Source organism: Sorex fumeus, unplaced genomic scaffold, assembly GCF_029834395.1.
Source record: "Sorex fumeus unplaced genomic scaffold, SorFum_2.1 ptg000047l, whole genome shotgun sequence".
NCBI lineage: Eukaryota > Metazoa > Chordata > Mammalia > Eulipotyphla > Soricidae > Sorex > Sorex fumeus.
The window spans coordinates 48,094,183-48,110,950 of NW_026606104.1; the positions used below are offsets into that span (position 1 = coordinate 48,094,183).

Here is a 16,768-nt window from a genome sequence, read left to right on the forward strand (position 1 = left end):
TCACTGTACTATCATTCCAGTCCCCCTCCAATCTCTTTGTCCTACTGTTTGTAACTTTTCAATAGTGATTATAATATGAAAATTTTTTCCCATACTGTTTTTGTTGGATTTACAAAATGAAGCTGTTGGATGTGTAGTTCCACTAAACACAACTATAAAAGTGGAAAACAGGAACTGGACTGATAGTACAGCAGTTAAGGCACTTTCCTTATAGACAGCTAACCTGAATTGTATTCCTGGCTCCCTATATGGTCCCTCATCCCTGCCAGGAGTGATCCCTAAACACTGAGCCAGGAGTAAGCCCTGAGCACCAACAGGTGTGGCCTCAAAATAAAACAAAATAAGCTGAGAACATATAAAATGATAACTTGAAGGCATCTCAGTAGAAACTAGTGTAGAATCACAAATCTGAGAGAGGGGAAACCCAGGTGGCACCATACTCACCCTGGTTTTCTCCATGAGGCCAATTTTTTCAAATTAGGAAAAGAAATGAAGCAGAGAACAGTTGTTTGATTCTGAGAAGGTCCTAGAGAGAAGAGTTCCCTCCAAAAACCCAAGCAAGGGGCTAGAGCAATAGCACAGCGGGTAGGGCATTTGCCTTGCATACGGCCAACCCAAGTCCAATTCCCAGCATCCCATATGGTTGCCTGAGCACTAATTCCTGAGTGCAGAGCCAGGAATAACCTCTGTGCGTCGCCGGGTGTGATTCAAAAAGGAAAAAAAAAACAAGCAAAATGTCTACACTGATTTACTATCTCAATGTCATACAAGCAAATGAAGAGACCTTAGGAGCTCAGCTTCCTGGATGAGGGTTCTGGGAGGCTGGACACTAGATCTGAGCAGAAAACTCAGATGCTGGGCAGTGGTTGGGAACTAGACTAAAGTTTAGTTCTAAAAGAGTACTTGATAAGTACTCCAAGATCTGTGTGAAACCCCAGAAAGATTAGGCCATAGGAGGGAGGATAAAAGTGAAAAAGATCTATTCAAAGGCAAAAACCATTCCTGTAAGTATTGAGGTGATCTGACAGCCTACAGAAAAGAAAGCACTCTATAAACAGTCTTGAACCTCTACAACATAAATGCTTTAAAGTCTTTGGTACAATGAAACAACCAGAATTGAGAAGCAGAAAAAAAGTGCCCAACTGTCAAAACAGTCAAGAACAAATCCAGAAGCAGCTCAGATATTGGATTATACAAATCAAGATGTCAAAATAACTGGTGGGGGTTGAAGTTATAGTACAGCAGGTAAAGCGCCTCACAGAAAACCTGGGTACAATCCCCTGGTTTCTCCAAGTACTTCAAGGTGTGATGGCGAGTGCAGAGCAAGGAGTAACCCCTGAACATCTCCAGGTATGACCCAAAAAAGCCAAAAAAAAAAAAAAAAAGAGAGAAGATGAACTAAATGTAGATAAGAGCGAGAATTATTTCTCTCATGTTTGGGGGGCACAACTGGCAGTGCTCAGGACTTACTCTGTGCTCAGGGATCATCCCTGGTGGATTTCAGGGGACCATATGAGGTGCCAGGGATGGAATCTACGTCAAATACGCAAAGACATGCACCCTGTCCACTGTATTATATGCCTGGCATAAGATTGAAAATTGTAGAACAGAACTGGAATCTACAAAAAAGAACCAAATGACACAATAAAATGCTAGCTATATTTCACAGAAGATAGGACTAGTGCACTTGAAGAAAAGTCTAAGTACAGCAGGAACAACAAAAGGAAAACAGAACATGTGGGTCATGATTAAGAGGTCGAACTTAAGTGGACTATTTTCCAGGTTTGATGAAAATGTCAACTCACAGGCTTTCTTTCCCTTTAGAGAAGCCCATATCCTCTCTTGAACATGTCTCTCTCTCTTTTTCTCCCCTCACATTTCTCTAAGTAAATTTCTTTTTTTTTTTTGATTAAGAACCAGGTTTTATTGTGGTGGGTGGGATGGGGCGCTTGAGTGCTGGGGTGGGGAACAGGGACTGGAGGGCACTGCTCCAAGGCTCTCAGGAATGCAGTGCCCGCCACTTGTCCAGAGGCCCACGGTTGGGGATGTATTTGACGCCACAACCATCTGGGATGAGTCGCTTCTCCGCTACCATGTCTTCAAACTCATCCGCATTAAACTTGGTAAAACCCCACTTCTTGGAGATGTGGATTTTCTGACGACCAAGAAACTTGAACTTGGCCCGGCGGAGAGCCTCAATCACATGCTCCTTGTTCTGCAGTTTGGTGCGGATGGACATGATGACCTGGCCAATGTGGACCCTGGCCACCGTGCCCTGGGGCTTTCCGAAGGCCCCCCGCATGCCTGTTTGGAGCCTGAGATGGAGGCCAGTGTGAGAGCAGACAGGAACGAGCAGGACAAAGGGCTGTGTCCAGGGTCCCTTCTCACAGCCCGTACAAGGCACAGGCTGCGTACACTACCCAGGAGCTGCTCGCTGTCGGCAGCCATTGCACACCGGGCCCCACGGGGCAGAGAGCACGGTCGGCTTAATTGGCTGCACTAAGTAAATTTCTTAAAACAAACAAACAAACAAAAAACCCAAGCAAACAAACAAACAAAACCTATTTTGGGGGACATAAGACATAATGATAGTAGAACGAGTAGGGCCAACCTAGGTTTGATCCCCAGCACCACACATGGTCTCCAAAGACTGTCAGGAGTGATCTCTGAGGACAGAACCAGGAGTAAGTCCCGACCACCGACCCGGTGTGACCCCAAAACAAAACAAACAACTAAAACCAAAAGACTACTTTAATAAAGAAAAAGAGAGAGAGAGAGAGAGAAAGGAAGAAAGAAAGAAAGAAAGAAAGAAAGAAAGAAGGAAAATGTCAACTTACAGATCTAAGAAGCCCAGAAAAATCCAAGCAGAATAGATACAAACTATAGTGGAAAACATAAGTCAAGCTGCTGAAAATCACGTTCAAATAAATTTTTTTTGTTTTTTTTTTGTGTTTGGGCCACACCTGGGCGGTTCTCAGGGTTTACTCCTGGCTCTGTACTCAGGGATCACTCCTGGCAGGGCTCAGGGACCATATGGAATGCTAGGGATGAACAGGGTTTGACTGTGTACAAGTGCCCTACCCTTGTACCATCTATACTATCTCTCTGGCTCCAAGAAAATATTTGTTATTATTCTGGGGCTATACCGGACAGAACTCAGGGCTATGTTCCGGGAGGGGGGTGGGGGGAGAGGCGGGTGGAGAGCTGGGTTGACTCCTGGTGGTACTTCGGGCACCAGGTGCTGCTGGAGATTGAACCTGAGCTCCTGCATGCAATGCGCACACTCAACCACTGAGTCATCTCTCTGGCCCCAGTAATTTGACAATTTATTTTTTCTCAGAAATGAGGATCAAACCTAGGCACCATACAAGCAAGAAATTTGCTCTCCCGCTGAGTCACATGCCTGGCCCAAGAGCATAGCCTTTTTTTTTTCTTTATGGGTCACACCCGAAGATACACAGGGGTTACTCCTGGCGGTGCTCAGGGTACCATATGGGATACTGAGGATCGAACCCGGGTCAGCCGTGTGCAAGGCAAATGCTCTACCCGCTGTGCTGTTGCTCCAGCTCCTGAGCATAGTCTTTAACATCAGACAGATTTGAAAACTAATTCCTGGCAGTCACAGTGATTCTTACTCTATACACCTCAGTTTTCTCATCTGTGAAACAGGGAGAACAGTAACTACCACATGATTATGATGTGTGAAACGGGCACACTCAAAACACTTTAACTGCATACCTTGAGGCTCAAAAGAAAAAAAGATGGGCAAGAGGACACTAACCTTTTCTGCAAAGGTGAAAATCTTTCTCTGATCAACGCCTCCAAACTGGGCATCAACTTTCAAATACTCTTCATCCAAGGCCTGTGGAAGGAAACACATGGACATAAATTCTACTGGAATTCTTCTATGATTTGAAATCAGAAACTTTCTTTTTTTTTTTTTTTAAATTTTTTTTTTTTTTTTTTTTTAATTTATTGAATCACCGTGGGAAAGGTTACAAAGCTTTCAGGTTTAGGTCTCAGTCATGCAAATATCAAACACATTTCCCTTTACCAATACTTTTTTTTTTTTTACCATGAAGTACCCTAATAAAACCCCACCCCCCACCCCTCCCAGTCCCTGTGGGACAGATGAATTCTAGTTAACACTCTATCTGCTTTGATTAGATTCATTGGAAATCAGAAACTTTCTAAAGTCACTAGATTTTTATTTGGTGGCAGCAGGAGGTTGTAGGGGTGGGGTGTGTTTGACCAAATTCAGCAATGTTCAGGGGTCATTCCTGGCTCTGCACTCAGGAATCACTCCTGGTGGTGCTCAGGAGACCACATGGGATACTGGGATCAAACTCTGGTGGCCACATGCAAGATAAACTCCCTACCCACTTGCTATCACTCTGGCCCCAAAGTCATTAGATTTTTTCTTTTCTTTTTTTTTTTTTGGGTCACACCCGACAATGCACAGGAGTTACTCCTGGTTCATGCACTCAGGAATTACTCCTGGTGGTGCTCGGGGGACCATATGGGATGCTGGGAATCGAACCCAGGTCGGCTGCGTGTAAGGCAAATGCCCTACCCGCTGTGCTATTGCTCCAGCCCCAAAGTCATTAGATTTTTTCAAATGGTACAGTCAGGAAGAACATGTGTACCTTTCAGCTTCCCTGCTGGCCTCAAGAGCTGCATAAACATTTGCTGAATGCCTGTCATGAACAGCATTTCATGTGGGTACCACTGTAGCACTGTCCTCCCGTTGTTCATCGATTTGCTCTAGTGGGCACCCATAATGTCATCATTGTGAGACTTATTGTTACTGTTTTTGGCATATCGAATATGTCACAGGTAGCTTGCCAGGCTTTGCCATGCGGGCGTAATACTCTCGGTGGCTTGCCGGGCTCTCTGAGAGGGGTGAAGGAATTGAACCCAGGTTGGCCGGGGTCGGCTGCGTGCAAGGCAAATGCCCTACCCACTGTGCTATTGCTCCAACACATGGGTATTATAGGTTAAAAATTTTTAAATATCGGGAATGGAGAGAGAAGGGTGCTTGTCTTGCATGTGGCTGACCCGGATTCAATCCCCAGAACCCCAGATGGTCTCCCAAGCCCCGTCAGGATTGATCCCTGAGTGCAGAGGCAGGAATAAGCCCTGAGCACTACTGATGTGGCCCAAAAACAAACAGAAAAAAAGAATAATAATAATAAAAAAAGAGTCAAGACTAATCTATGCATTTAGAAGGCTGACATTCTAGTGGAGAAAGGAGGAAAGAAAACAACAAGCTACTCATATTAAAGGTACCTACTGAATAACAAATGTCAGACTGGCAAAATGAACCTATGAGAGCTGAGAGAAAGGCAAGAAAGTCTGAAGTCGTACACAGACTTTCACTATCATTCACTATCTACAGACCTAGAGCCGGCCATGTGGATGTGGAGATGATTTTGAGCCAGACTCTGCCTTCAAGCAGCCAACTACCCAGTTGATGAAAAAGCGACATGTGGGGCTGGAGCGATAGCACAGCAGGTAGGGTGTTTGCCTTGCAATCGGCCAACCAGGGTTCAATTCCCAGGATCCCATATGGTTCCCCAAGCACCACCAGGAATAATTTCTGAGTGCAGATCCAGGAGTAACCCCTGTGCATCGCCGGGTATGACCCCCCCCCCCAAAAAAAAAAGAAAGAAAAAGAAAAAGCGACATGTAGTAGCTGGGAAGGCAACTCGCTCAGAGCAGTGGGTGAGCACTGCGTGAGGCCTTCGCCTGATCTCCAGCAGCACATGGCCCTCCTGCCAGGCTCTGCGAGGTGTGGCCTCAATGGTCCTCAAGCACCACCAGAAAGCCCCACATAATAATTTTAAAAAATGTTTTTATTGCTTTAAAAAGAGAGACATTGGGGCTGGAGCGATAGCACAGCGGGTAGGGCGTTTGCCTTGCACGCGGCCGACCTGGGTTCGAATCCCAGCATCCCATATGGTCCCCCGAGCACCGCCAGGAGTAATTCCTGAGTGCATGAGGCAGGAGTAACCCCTGTGCAAAGCCGGGTGTGACCCAAAAAGCAATAAATAAATAAATAAATAAATAAATAAATAAGAGAGACATAAATAGGTAACTTCAATTCATGGTGCTAAGGACAAACCTACATGTTCCTTTAAGGAACAAGTGGTTAAATGACTAGTTCTGCTTAGACACTTGGCAGTGAAGCTTCCTAGAATTAGAACGTGGGCTGAGTTTGGTTCTGAAGAATCTATAGAATTTTTTTCCGCCCTTACCATACAGAGGAAACAATGTGAAAAGGCAAAGAGGTGTGCTGTACTGGGGAAATCATAAGTGACTGTGTCTGTAAAGCAAATTTAAGAGGGATGTGGACTGCGGTTAGGTGATGTGGTTAGAAAAGAAGCTAAACTCGGATGCCACCCAAGGGTGCCAGTGAGTGATGGTGAGGGGAGAATCTCGACCTGGGCTGAAGGAGAATGTCACCACTAAGACAGTAGAGAATGGGGTGAGGCCAATGTGGGGGAGTGGAAGAAAACAGAGAGAAGGTGGAAAATTATGACGAATCGGGTCTGTGGGGATGGAAAGCAAGAAAAAACCGAGAACCTTTTTATTCGGTTTCTGGACCACACCCACGGGTGCATGTGGGTTGCTCCTGGTAACCTAGGGGTGGGGGACCATGCGGTGCTGGGGACTGAATCCAGTCCACCTACACGCAAAGCAAGCACTCAGACTGTTGAGCTATATAGTTCTAGTCCTCAGCTTTTTTTTCGGGGCGGGGGGGTCACACCCTGCTATGCTCAGGGGTTATTCTTGGCCCTGCACTCAGGAATTACTTCTGGTGGTGCTCAGGCGATCATGTGAGATGCTGGGGATTGATCCCGGGTTGACTGCGTGCAAGGCAAATGCCCTCCCTGCCCCTCCCTGCTGTACTATTGCTCTGGACCCTAACCTTAGGAAATATTTTTTGTGTTTTTGCTTTTTTGGGTCACACCCGTCGATGTACAGGGGTTACTCCTGGCTCTGCACTCAGGAATTATCCCTGGCGGTGCTCAGGGGAACATATGGGATGCTGGGAATCGAACCCGGGTCGGGCGCGTGCAAGGCAAACGCCCTACCCGCTGTGCTATTGCTCCAGCCCCAGAGTTGTTACCGAACTTAGAGGAGACAGAAAACAGGAGGATATCGGCAAACCTACCAGGTCAAGATATTCAAAACAAAAATAGAGTTGCAATCTTGGCAGAATTGGGCAAAGAGAAAAGAAAATTACTAATGCAGAACCGATCTTCAACAAATCGTCCTAGAATCACTCTCTCGAGACCCTGCTTAATAAGAACTTCCGCGACCATAGAGGCCCAGCAGAAGGCCACGCTGCAGCCTGCTCACACACACCCATCTGGATACTTCATAATTCAGTCCTCTGCCTTTTGGAATCTTATTCTTCCTGTCTTACGTCGCCTAGACCCAGGATGAAGAAAATAATTTGTAATGAAAATGACTTTGTAACCTCAGATGCCAAAGCTACTATGACTCGGTGCTGTCCAAATGGTGACTTTGGATTTCTTTATTTTTTTCTTTGTTAGAAGAAATGTATATGTAAATGAAAGTCAAAAAGGAGGGTGACAGGATGCTCTAGGAGCTATCCTATTAAGGAGATGATGATGTTACCTGTGACTATAACATTTTTTTTCTTCTTATATTTATTTATTGAATCACTGTGGGGAAAAGTTACAAAGCTTTCAGGTTTAAGTCTCGGTCATATAATGATCAAACACCTTTCCCTTGACCGTTAACATTTTTGTGACGTAGTTTGATTTTTAACTTGAAATTAGACTAAGAATACTCACCTCCCCATTTCTAAGTTGTTGGACTGAATATACCTTGTCTACAAAAGACTTTCAGGAATCATTTATAGTACTTTAAAGAAACAAGGGCGCTTTTTAAAAATGTGGACCTATAGGCTTAAAAGTTACCTCTAATATGTCATATTCTAATTAGCTGTTTATAGATTTGGGATCACTGACCTTTTAAGTATGTAATCAGCGTATTATCCTGAAATACTCTTTAACTCAAAACTAGTTCCCCCTTTTCACAATCTTAAGAGAAAACCCCAACTAAGACTGGATTACCAGTTTTAGATATCTTTTATAAATCTGTGCCACCATAAATGATGTGATTGAATGCTGATAGCAATGATGATAAGAAATGTGGTGGCTTTTCACATTTGTATATGCTCCTATTTCATATTACTCCCTAAATGGTGTGGCTGTCTGAGTCTGTGGTCTGTTTTATGCTGATTAAATATATGCAAGTAGAAAAAAAAATTTAAAAGTAAAATTGATAGAATTTAGTATCTGATTATATAGGAGTAAAAGGAGGAAGGAAAAGAAGAAAAAGATGAGGAAGCAATAAGAATCTAGAACTGGCGGCTAGAGCAATAGCACAGCGGGTAGGGCATTTGCCTTGCATGTGGTTGACCTAGGTTCGATTCCCAGCATCCCATATGGTACCCTGAGCACCGCCAGGAGTAATTCCTGAGTGCAGAGCCAGGAGTAACCCCTGTGCATCATTGGGTGTGACCAAAAAAAAAAAAAAAGCAAAAAACAAAAAAAAGAATCTAGAACTATCCCAAGGAACTTTTTGTTTGGGTCATCAACATACTCCATGTCTGTGCTTTACCTTCTTTACTCAAACACATACACACAAGACATGATGTGTTGGAGAACAAGCTCATGCCTAAAATTAATTTTCATATATTGCTCTGAAATTAAAGTTTATTTGTTCGGTTTTCATTGCTCAGGGCTTACTCCTGGCTCGGTACTCAGGAATCACTCCTGGTAAGCTTGGGGGACCATAATGGATGTTGAGGATTGAACCTGGGTAGGCTGCATGCAAGATAAGCATCCTACCCGCTGTACTATCTCTCCAGCCCCCTAAAATTTAAAATTAAGTTTTAACCAAGACATTGTGATTAATATAAAAAAAGAAAGATGTGTTGAGGCTGGAGAGTTCAATGGGCACATCATAGTGATCCCCCCAAAGCAGCCAGCTGAGAGTAGCCTCTTAGCACTGCTTGGAGTGGTCCCCAAACCAACCAAAAAAATGAAGATGTGTGAGATGAGACTGTCTTAAAGAACATAAAGGCAGGGGCCTGAAGGGAGAATACAGCAGGTAAGGCACTTGCCTTGTATGTGGCCTACCCAGGTTTAATTCCCAGCACCCCATGTGGCTGCTGAGCCCTGTCAAGAGTAATCCCTGAGAAGAAAGTCAGGAGTTAGCCCTGAACACCTCACCTGTGGAAAAAGAAGAGTACGGACTTAGAACTAAAAAAGTCAAAGAAGGTTTAGGAAGTAGATGAGGGAGAGGAGTTAGACAGAAAGGGAGGCCTACAGCACGGAGAAGGAACAGCAGACACATCAGTTTATTTATTTGATTTTTTAGGGGAGGGAGAGGAGGTTAGGGACCAGGCCACACCCAGTTATGCTCTGACCGTTGCCAGGTCCCTCCTGGCAACGCTCAGAGGACCAATGAGGTATCAGGGATTGAACCTAGTTGTCCACATGCAAGGCCAGTGTCCTAATTATCTCTCTGGCCCCAGATATATTCATTAACCAGTGTTGTGAGAGGCTTGTGGCCAGTAGGGAGAATCAGAGCAGAAAAGGTCCCCCGGGAAGCTACCCAGTCCGTCCCTCTGGGGTACCTGGAGGCCGGGGTACAGCAGACCACTCAGCAGAGGGTGCTCCACTTGCTTGACCACTTCAGCTCCAGCTTTCTTGGCATCGTGTTGCGTGACCACAGAGGAGAGTCTGTACACATCTAGCGTGTATTCTCTGGAGAGGAAACAAGGTGAGTGGCTGTAAGACTGGGTGCATGTGAGGAGATGGCTCGGGCTGAGCACATGCGCTCTGCATTCAGGAGACCTGGGTTCAACCCCTGACACCCCACAGTCTCCTAGTACTGCTGGGAATGAACTTCACACACTGACCCAGGAGTAGCCCCTGAGCTGCCTAGTGTGGCCACAACCCAAAACCAAAAAAGGCAACCTCTTAAAACACAAAACAACCCCCTCAAACCAACAACTTCCTCCCCTCCTCCAGCTCCCACCCTCTCCCCTCCCCCAAACTGGGTCTAGGCCTCAGTTTAATCTCAAAGTATGTTGGGTTCACTTTCCTAGTATTTGGTTGATTTGTTTTGCTTTTGGGGATATGCGTGATGGTGCTCAGGGCTCACTCCTGACTGCACTGAAGGGGAGTCACTCCTGGTAGTGGTCAGGGGACCATACATGGTGCTGGGGACTTAACCAGGTTGATCATGGGCAAGGCAAGTGCCTTACCTGCTGTACTACTGCTCCAGCCCCAGGTTGTTTTTTGTTTTTTTTTTTTGCAGTGCTGGGAATGAAATCAAGGTCTGACATAAGCAAGTTAAGTGCTCTGCCACTGAGTTATACCCCCAATCTTAAATCTGAATCTATTTCCTTATTTCCTTATCTGTGAAATAAATTGGGTAAAACAGTGATAAGCTAAAAATGTTGTTGAGGGAATCGGAGAGATGACTCTCTGCCCAATATATGGCCTATCTGAGAGAGTTGTATCTTTTTCTAGTCTTGGGTCACATTCAGCAGTGCTTTGGGGCTATTATTGGCTTTATATTTAGTAGTGACCCTTGGTGGTGCTCAGGAGGTGAATATGTAATACCAGAGGTTGAAGAGGAGGTCTGCTGCAAAGAAACAAGTACCCTGCCTCCTGTACTATCTTTCTCAGACACTTACAAAAAATTAAAAAATGCAGAAACTATGAAGCAGCATGGAGGAATTACTTATAAAGGAGTAAGTTAAAAAATAATTAGGACAGGGCCCAGAGCTATAGGATAACAGGCAGGGCACTTGCCTTGCACAGGGTTGACCCGAGTTCAATTGCCGGGATCCCATATGGTCCCCTGAGCACCACCAGGGGTAATTCCTGAGTGTAGAACCAGGACTAACCCCTGAGCACTGCTGGGTATGGCCCCAAACTAAACCACCACCACCACCACCACCAACAACAACAACAACAAAGAATTAGGACAGGAGCCAGAGAGATAGTTCACTAGACTGGAGCACATGCTTTGCATGCAGGCGGCCTGGGTTCAATTCCCAGCACCTCATGGTTTCCTGAGCACCACACGAAGTGACTCCTGAGCACTAAGCCAGAAACAAACCAAGTAACTTCGTGTGTGTTTCCAAAACAAACAAAAAAACCTTAGGATACAAAATTATGGCTATGCTAACTTTACAAATATGAATAACACTAAGTGAAGAAGCTATAAACGTTTAAGGGTTGGGCCATGGATATTGCTCAGTGGAAGAATGTGTGCTGCCTGGGTCTGTTCCCTGGCATCAAGAGAAAAAATATCACTAGATAAGAAAGAATGAGACTTTTTGGACACATTTCTCTTATCATTATGTGCTGAGATTACAAGAATGGGGAGGGGGGCGGGGCGGGAATGTTCATTAGGAGACTCTGCAAAGTCAGGACTTTTGTTATGGCTACATTTGTATCTCCCAGGACAGTGCTCGACACATTTTCTTCCTAACACATTTGAGAGAAGGATTAAAAGGACAACAATTATAAACATCTTAATGGTTCTTATCAGGTAGGGCAAAAGCTTCCAATCCAATTTGAAGACTCCACAGGTGTGTTATTAGCTAGACGGTGGAGCACTGCACAGAGCCTGTGTATGGCGCACTTACTTGCTGAGCTGGTAATCAGTGCCTTTGATAAACTTCAGCTTCTCCAAGGGCACACCGATGCTCTCCAGCATTGCCTTGATCACATTCTCATAGTAGCTGGTTCGGAGCTCTAGAAGTTCCCATGGGGCTTTCATGTTATCCAGGTAGGCATGAAGGTCCGCAAACAGAATCGTGACCTGTATCAGATAATTTACCAAAACACAATTTGTTCAAGTACCTCCACCACCTCTTTGCTCTCCCCTTTTATTTATTGACTGAGGATTTGGGGGCCACATCTGGCTGTGATCAGGGCTTACTTACTCCTAGTTCTGTGCTCAGGAGGTCAGTCCTGGCAGTACTCGGGGGACCATATGCAGTGTCAGGGATAGAACCGGGGTCAGCTGGGTACAAGGCTTAAGCCCTGTCCCATCTCTCTGGCCCCAGTTTACATACAGTTCTTACCTCACATCCTGCTTTCAGGAAGTCTGCAATCTTGGACATAGGCACGAAGTAAGCCACATGAGGCTTCCCTGTGGTTGCTGTTCCCCAGTAAATTTTTAGTTCCCGCTCCTTCAGGATCTCCTTCAGCTTCTCTTCTCCGAGAACCTCCTGTTATGGAAGCAGAAGAGCTGGTTTAATGCCGATGCCCCCACTTGCTCATCCTTGTCCCTGAGACAAGGAAAACAAAGGTGTCTGTCTCTGGGGGCCAGGCTCAGAGTTGGCAGGGAGGTCCTGTGGCACTCTCACTGGTGAGTGAGAGCCAGCCTAAGCGGGCAGTGCCCCTCACACCACTCCAGTGAAATGACGCTAGTCAGAGGAGTGGGCCACATCCTGAGAGGCAGCTTCACAGCTAAGTATACTCCTTCCCTCCCTCCTTCCTTCCATCCCCCCCCTTTTATTGTTTTGGGGCTATATCTAGTGGTGCTCAGGGCTACTTCCTGTGCAGTGCTTGGGACACTCCCAGTGGTGCCTGAGACCAAACCCGGGATGCTCCCTCCCTCCACCCTGTTTTTTTTTCTTTTTTTTTTTGCTTTTTGGGTCACACTCAGCAATGCTCAGGGGTTACTCCTGGCTCCGCACGCAGGAATTATTCCTGGCAGTTCTTGGGGGACCATATGGGATGCTGGGAATCGAACCCGGGTCGGCCGCATGAAAGGCAAATGTCCTATCTGCTGTGTTATCACTCCAGCCCCTAAGAAATATTTTCTTTTTATTTCTAAAGAAGATCTTTTTTTTTTGGAGGGGGGTGTCACACCGGGCAATGCATAGGGGTTACTCCTGGCTCATGCACTCAGGTTCAGGTATTATTCCTGGCAGTGCTTAGGGGACCATATGGGATGCTGGGAATCGAACCCGAGTTGGCTGCGTGCAAGGCAAACAAACGCCCTACCTGCTGTGCCATCGCTCCAGCCCCTCAACTTTTTTTCTTTTAATCTTACCCCCCAACCATCTGTTTCACTATCATTGTACCTTTAGTTCAGTAAATGGAATTAACATTCACTTGGTGGAGTAATTTACTCAGAAACAACTGAGGGCCTACTTGTCTCCACCTCTCTACCTCCACTCCAGCCTAAGTCCCCAGGTGATCACACCAGGATTACTGTTGTAGCCCAACAAGTCTATGTATGGATTACTGTAGTAGCCTAATAAGTCTAGGCAATTGCTTTTGCTTTCGAGTCCTAGGTCCTAGGGGCCGAAGACATAACACAGGGGTAAAGGCCCTGCCCTGTATGCAGCTGCCCTGGTTCAACTGTGATCACCACATGGTTTCCAGAGCACCAACCGATGGACATCCACCTGGCAACTGAGGCAAGGGAAAGGACATCCCTGGGGTAGAAACCAATCCGGAAGCTAGAACAAGATGAGGACACCTAGGTCCAGAAGTTAGCCAATCAAGAAAGGCCCTGTTGGGGCTGGAGTGATAGCACAGCAGGTAGGGCATTTGCCTTGCATGTGTCCCGACCCGGGTTCAATTCCAAGCGTCCCATATGGTCCCCCAAGCTTGGCCAGGAGTAATTCCTGAGTGCATGAGCCAGGAGTAACCCCTGTGCATTGCTGGGTGTGACCCAAAAAGCAAAAAAGAAAGACCCCATTGAGGAGTCTGGAATGGCAGCTAATAGCCCTGGGACCCCCACCCCCACCCCTACCAAAGGTGAAGAGTCTGCCCAAAGTGTGTATAACAGCAACATTGGGACCTCAGACAGACACTGCCCGCCTCTCCATGTCTCGGCACTCATGAGCATTCTAGCATCTTGGGAACATTCTGGAGTCCAACCTGATCATCCCTCTGACCCAGGCAGTGACTGAAACCACAGAAGCCAAGAGGGCCAATGTGAGCCAAGCCACCAGAAGTATCTCTCATGTATGCCCCTGACTTGGACTTCGGTTAACCTGGACTCTGACAGTGAGTACTGCAGGCGGTTCCTGATTAAAGCACTGTCACTGTCATAGTCACTGTCCTCCCGTTGTTCATCGATTTGCTTGAGCGGGCCCAGTAATTTGCTTGAGCGGGTCTCCATGGTGAGGCATGTTGTTACTATTTAAGCGCTAATAAAGCTATTTCATCAGAACTTGAATCATATACTGTGTGTGAATCCTTGATTGTGTGAATTGAGTGCTATGCTCAGTGTGGACTAAACAGGATTTTAAAAATGTATATACAGGGACTTCTGCTTAGGACATCTTTCATTGGAGCTTCCAGCCTCTTTTTGATCGGATCTCATCAATCAAACCTCTTTTGAATTTTGGGAAGTGGGGTAGAGGAATGAGGAGTAGTCATACTGAAACCTACACCACATTGGATTACTCTACCTATTTAAATCTGTGTGTTTGGTGCTGGGATTAAGCTAGGTCTTATGTGTGTAAGGTAATTTTACTGAGCCAAATCCCTGGCCTGTTTAAATTTTTTAATGACTTCTTTCTGCCCTAAAATAATACTGAAGAAGTCTTAATAGGGCAGTATACTGTGGATCAAACAGATTTTATTATTTTTATTTTTTATGTGTTTTTTTTGGGGGGGGGGTCACACCTGGTGATGCTCAGGGGTTACTCCTGGCTCTGGACTCAGGAATTACTCCTGGTGGTACTCAGGGGACCATATGAGATGACAGGGGTAGAACCCGGGTTGGCTACATGCAAGGCAAACACCCTACCACTGTACTATCATTCCGGCCCCCAATTTAGTATTTTTAAGTGAAGTGATGGCTTGAGTAGGCTGCTGGGAATCATGATGGACAAAAGACTACTAGTAGAACTTAAATTCTGTGCTCCAAGTTATTTGGAAGCTTGATCCTGCATCCATTAAGTCCCAGTCTGAACATTTGGCAAATTCTTGCCATTCAAGGAAAGGACCACAACTTTGCCTTTAAAATCTGAAGAGGAGTTGGAGAGATAGCACAGCGGGTAGGGCATTTGCCTTGCACACGGCCGACGTGGGTTCGATTCCCAGCGACCCATATGGTCCCCTGAGCACCGCCATGAATAAGTCCTGAGTGCAGAGCCAGGAGTAACCCCTGTGCATAGCCAGGTGTGACACAAAAAATCTGAAGAAACAGTATGGTGGCTAAGGCGCTTGCCTTGCACATGGCCAATGATCCCTAGCACCACCTGTGGTCCCCTGAGCAGCACCAGGAACGATCCCTGAGCACAGTCAAGCATGGTCCAAAAAGCAAAAGCTAAAATAAAATCTGAGTCAAAGTCATTAGCTTTGTATAACCTTTGTCCCCAAGGCACTATTTTAAGGAGAGTGACTAGGAAACAAAAGATCTGGCTAAGAAGAAGCCATGTAAGAATCTCTTTTTAAGGGATGGAGAGATAGTCCAGCAGATAAGGGGTTGGCCTTGCATATGGCTGACTAGGGTTTGATCCCTGGCATCCCAAATGTCCCTCATGTCCTCCAGGAGTGATTCCTGAATGTGGAGTCAAGAGTACTCCTTGAGCACCAATGGGTGTGGCTCCGAAACAAACATCCCCGGGCCATCCAAAAAAACCCAAAAAACAGAAAGGAAACAACCCCAAAAATCTCTGGTTAAGATAAAATTGGTTTTTGTTGTTGTTTTAGGGCCACACTTGACTGTGCTTAGGGCTTACTCCTGGCTCTGCACTCGGGATCACTCCTGGCTACCATATGTGGTGCCGGGCATTGAACCCAGGTCAGCATCAAGGAAAGCAACCTACCCACTGTACTATCTCTAGCACCGTACTATCTGTACTATCCCTGTTTAGGATCAAACTGAAAGTGGGAATGACCCAAATGCTCATAGTAAATGGATAAACAAAATGATAAATACTACTTGGTCATAAAAAAGGAAAGCAGTTCTAATAGGTAAAACTACCTTGGAAATATTATGCCAAGTTAAAGTCAAACACAGAATGTCACATATCATATGCGGGTTTCATATTCCATTTAGGTTTTGTTTTGGTTTCTGGGCCACACCAAGCAATGTTCAGAGGTTACTCTTGGCTTTGTACTCAGGAATCACTCCTGGTGGACTCTGTGACCATATTCCTGGCTTGGTGCTCAGGGAGAGATCTGGCAATTCTAGAACTGTGAAGGGGCTGAACCCAGATCAGCTTCAATGTGAAGGCAAGTACCTTACTTCCTGTATTGTACTTTTTGGGGTAAAGGGAGCACATCTGGCAGTGCTCTGGGCTAACTACCTGGCTCTGAGCTCAAAGATGACTCCCAATGGGCTCAGAGGACCATATGGAATGTCAGGGATTCTACCTGAATGAGCTGCATTCAACGCAAGCGCCTTACCTGCTGTACTATCTCCCTGGCCCTCTGAACTATACTTTTTTTTTGCTTTTTGGGTCACACCCGGCAATGCACAGGGGTTACTCCTGGCTTTGCATTCAGGAATCACTCCTGGCGGTGCTCAGGGACGTTGGGAATCGAACCCGGGTCAGCCACGTGCAAGGCAAATGCCCTACCCGCTGTGCTATCACTCCAGCCCCTGAACTATACATTTTAGAAGGATGGATTTTTATGGTGACCCAACCAACCTATCCTGCTCTTCAACTGCTCACCCAATTTAAAATACCACCTTGTAAGACGCTCGTAATCTGGCCCCTGCCTTCTCT

General features: G+C 45.9%; 2 protein-coding genes and 1 non-coding gene across 3 annotated transcripts in view; all 3 read right to left on the bottom strand.

Annotated features, from left to right (window-relative positions):
• Window positions 1-16,768, bottom strand: part of YARS1 (tyrosyl-tRNA synthetase 1) — a 30,167-nt gene that overhangs the window by 12,276 nt on the left and 1,123 nt on the right. Inside the window, exons 2-5 of the mRNA XM_056123438.1 lie at window positions 12,149-12,295; window positions 11,708-11,883; window positions 9,680-9,809; window positions 3,782-3,862 (exon numbers count right to left, since the gene is read on the bottom strand). Of these exons, the coding sequence (XP_055979413.1) occupies window positions 3,782-3,862; window positions 9,680-9,809; window positions 11,708-11,883; window positions 12,149-12,295 (534 nt within the window). The remainder of the gene's footprint in view (window positions 1-3,781; window positions 3,863-9,679; window positions 9,810-11,707; window positions 11,884-12,148; window positions 12,296-16,768) is intronic.
• Window positions 1,908-2,476, bottom strand: LOC130031913 (60S ribosomal protein L10-like). The gene has a single exon (XM_056123476.1). The coding sequence runs from the start codon at window positions 2,300-2,302 to the stop codon at window positions 2,000-2,002; it is 303 nt and encodes a 100-aa protein (XP_055979451.1). The 5' UTR covers window positions 2,303-2,476; the 3' UTR covers window positions 1,908-1,999.
• On the bottom strand, window positions 2,364-2,500 carry LOC130032213 (small nucleolar RNA SNORA70). Its single transcript, XR_008793767.1, has one exon. It is a non-coding gene; the product is annotated as a small nucleolar RNA SNORA70 (small nucleolar RNA).

Coding starts and splice junctions, on each gene's coding strand:
- LOC130031913 (XM_056123476.1), bottom strand. CDS start 2,302: ATGCGGGGGGCCTTCGGAAAGCCCCAGGGCACGGTGGCCAGGGTCCAC.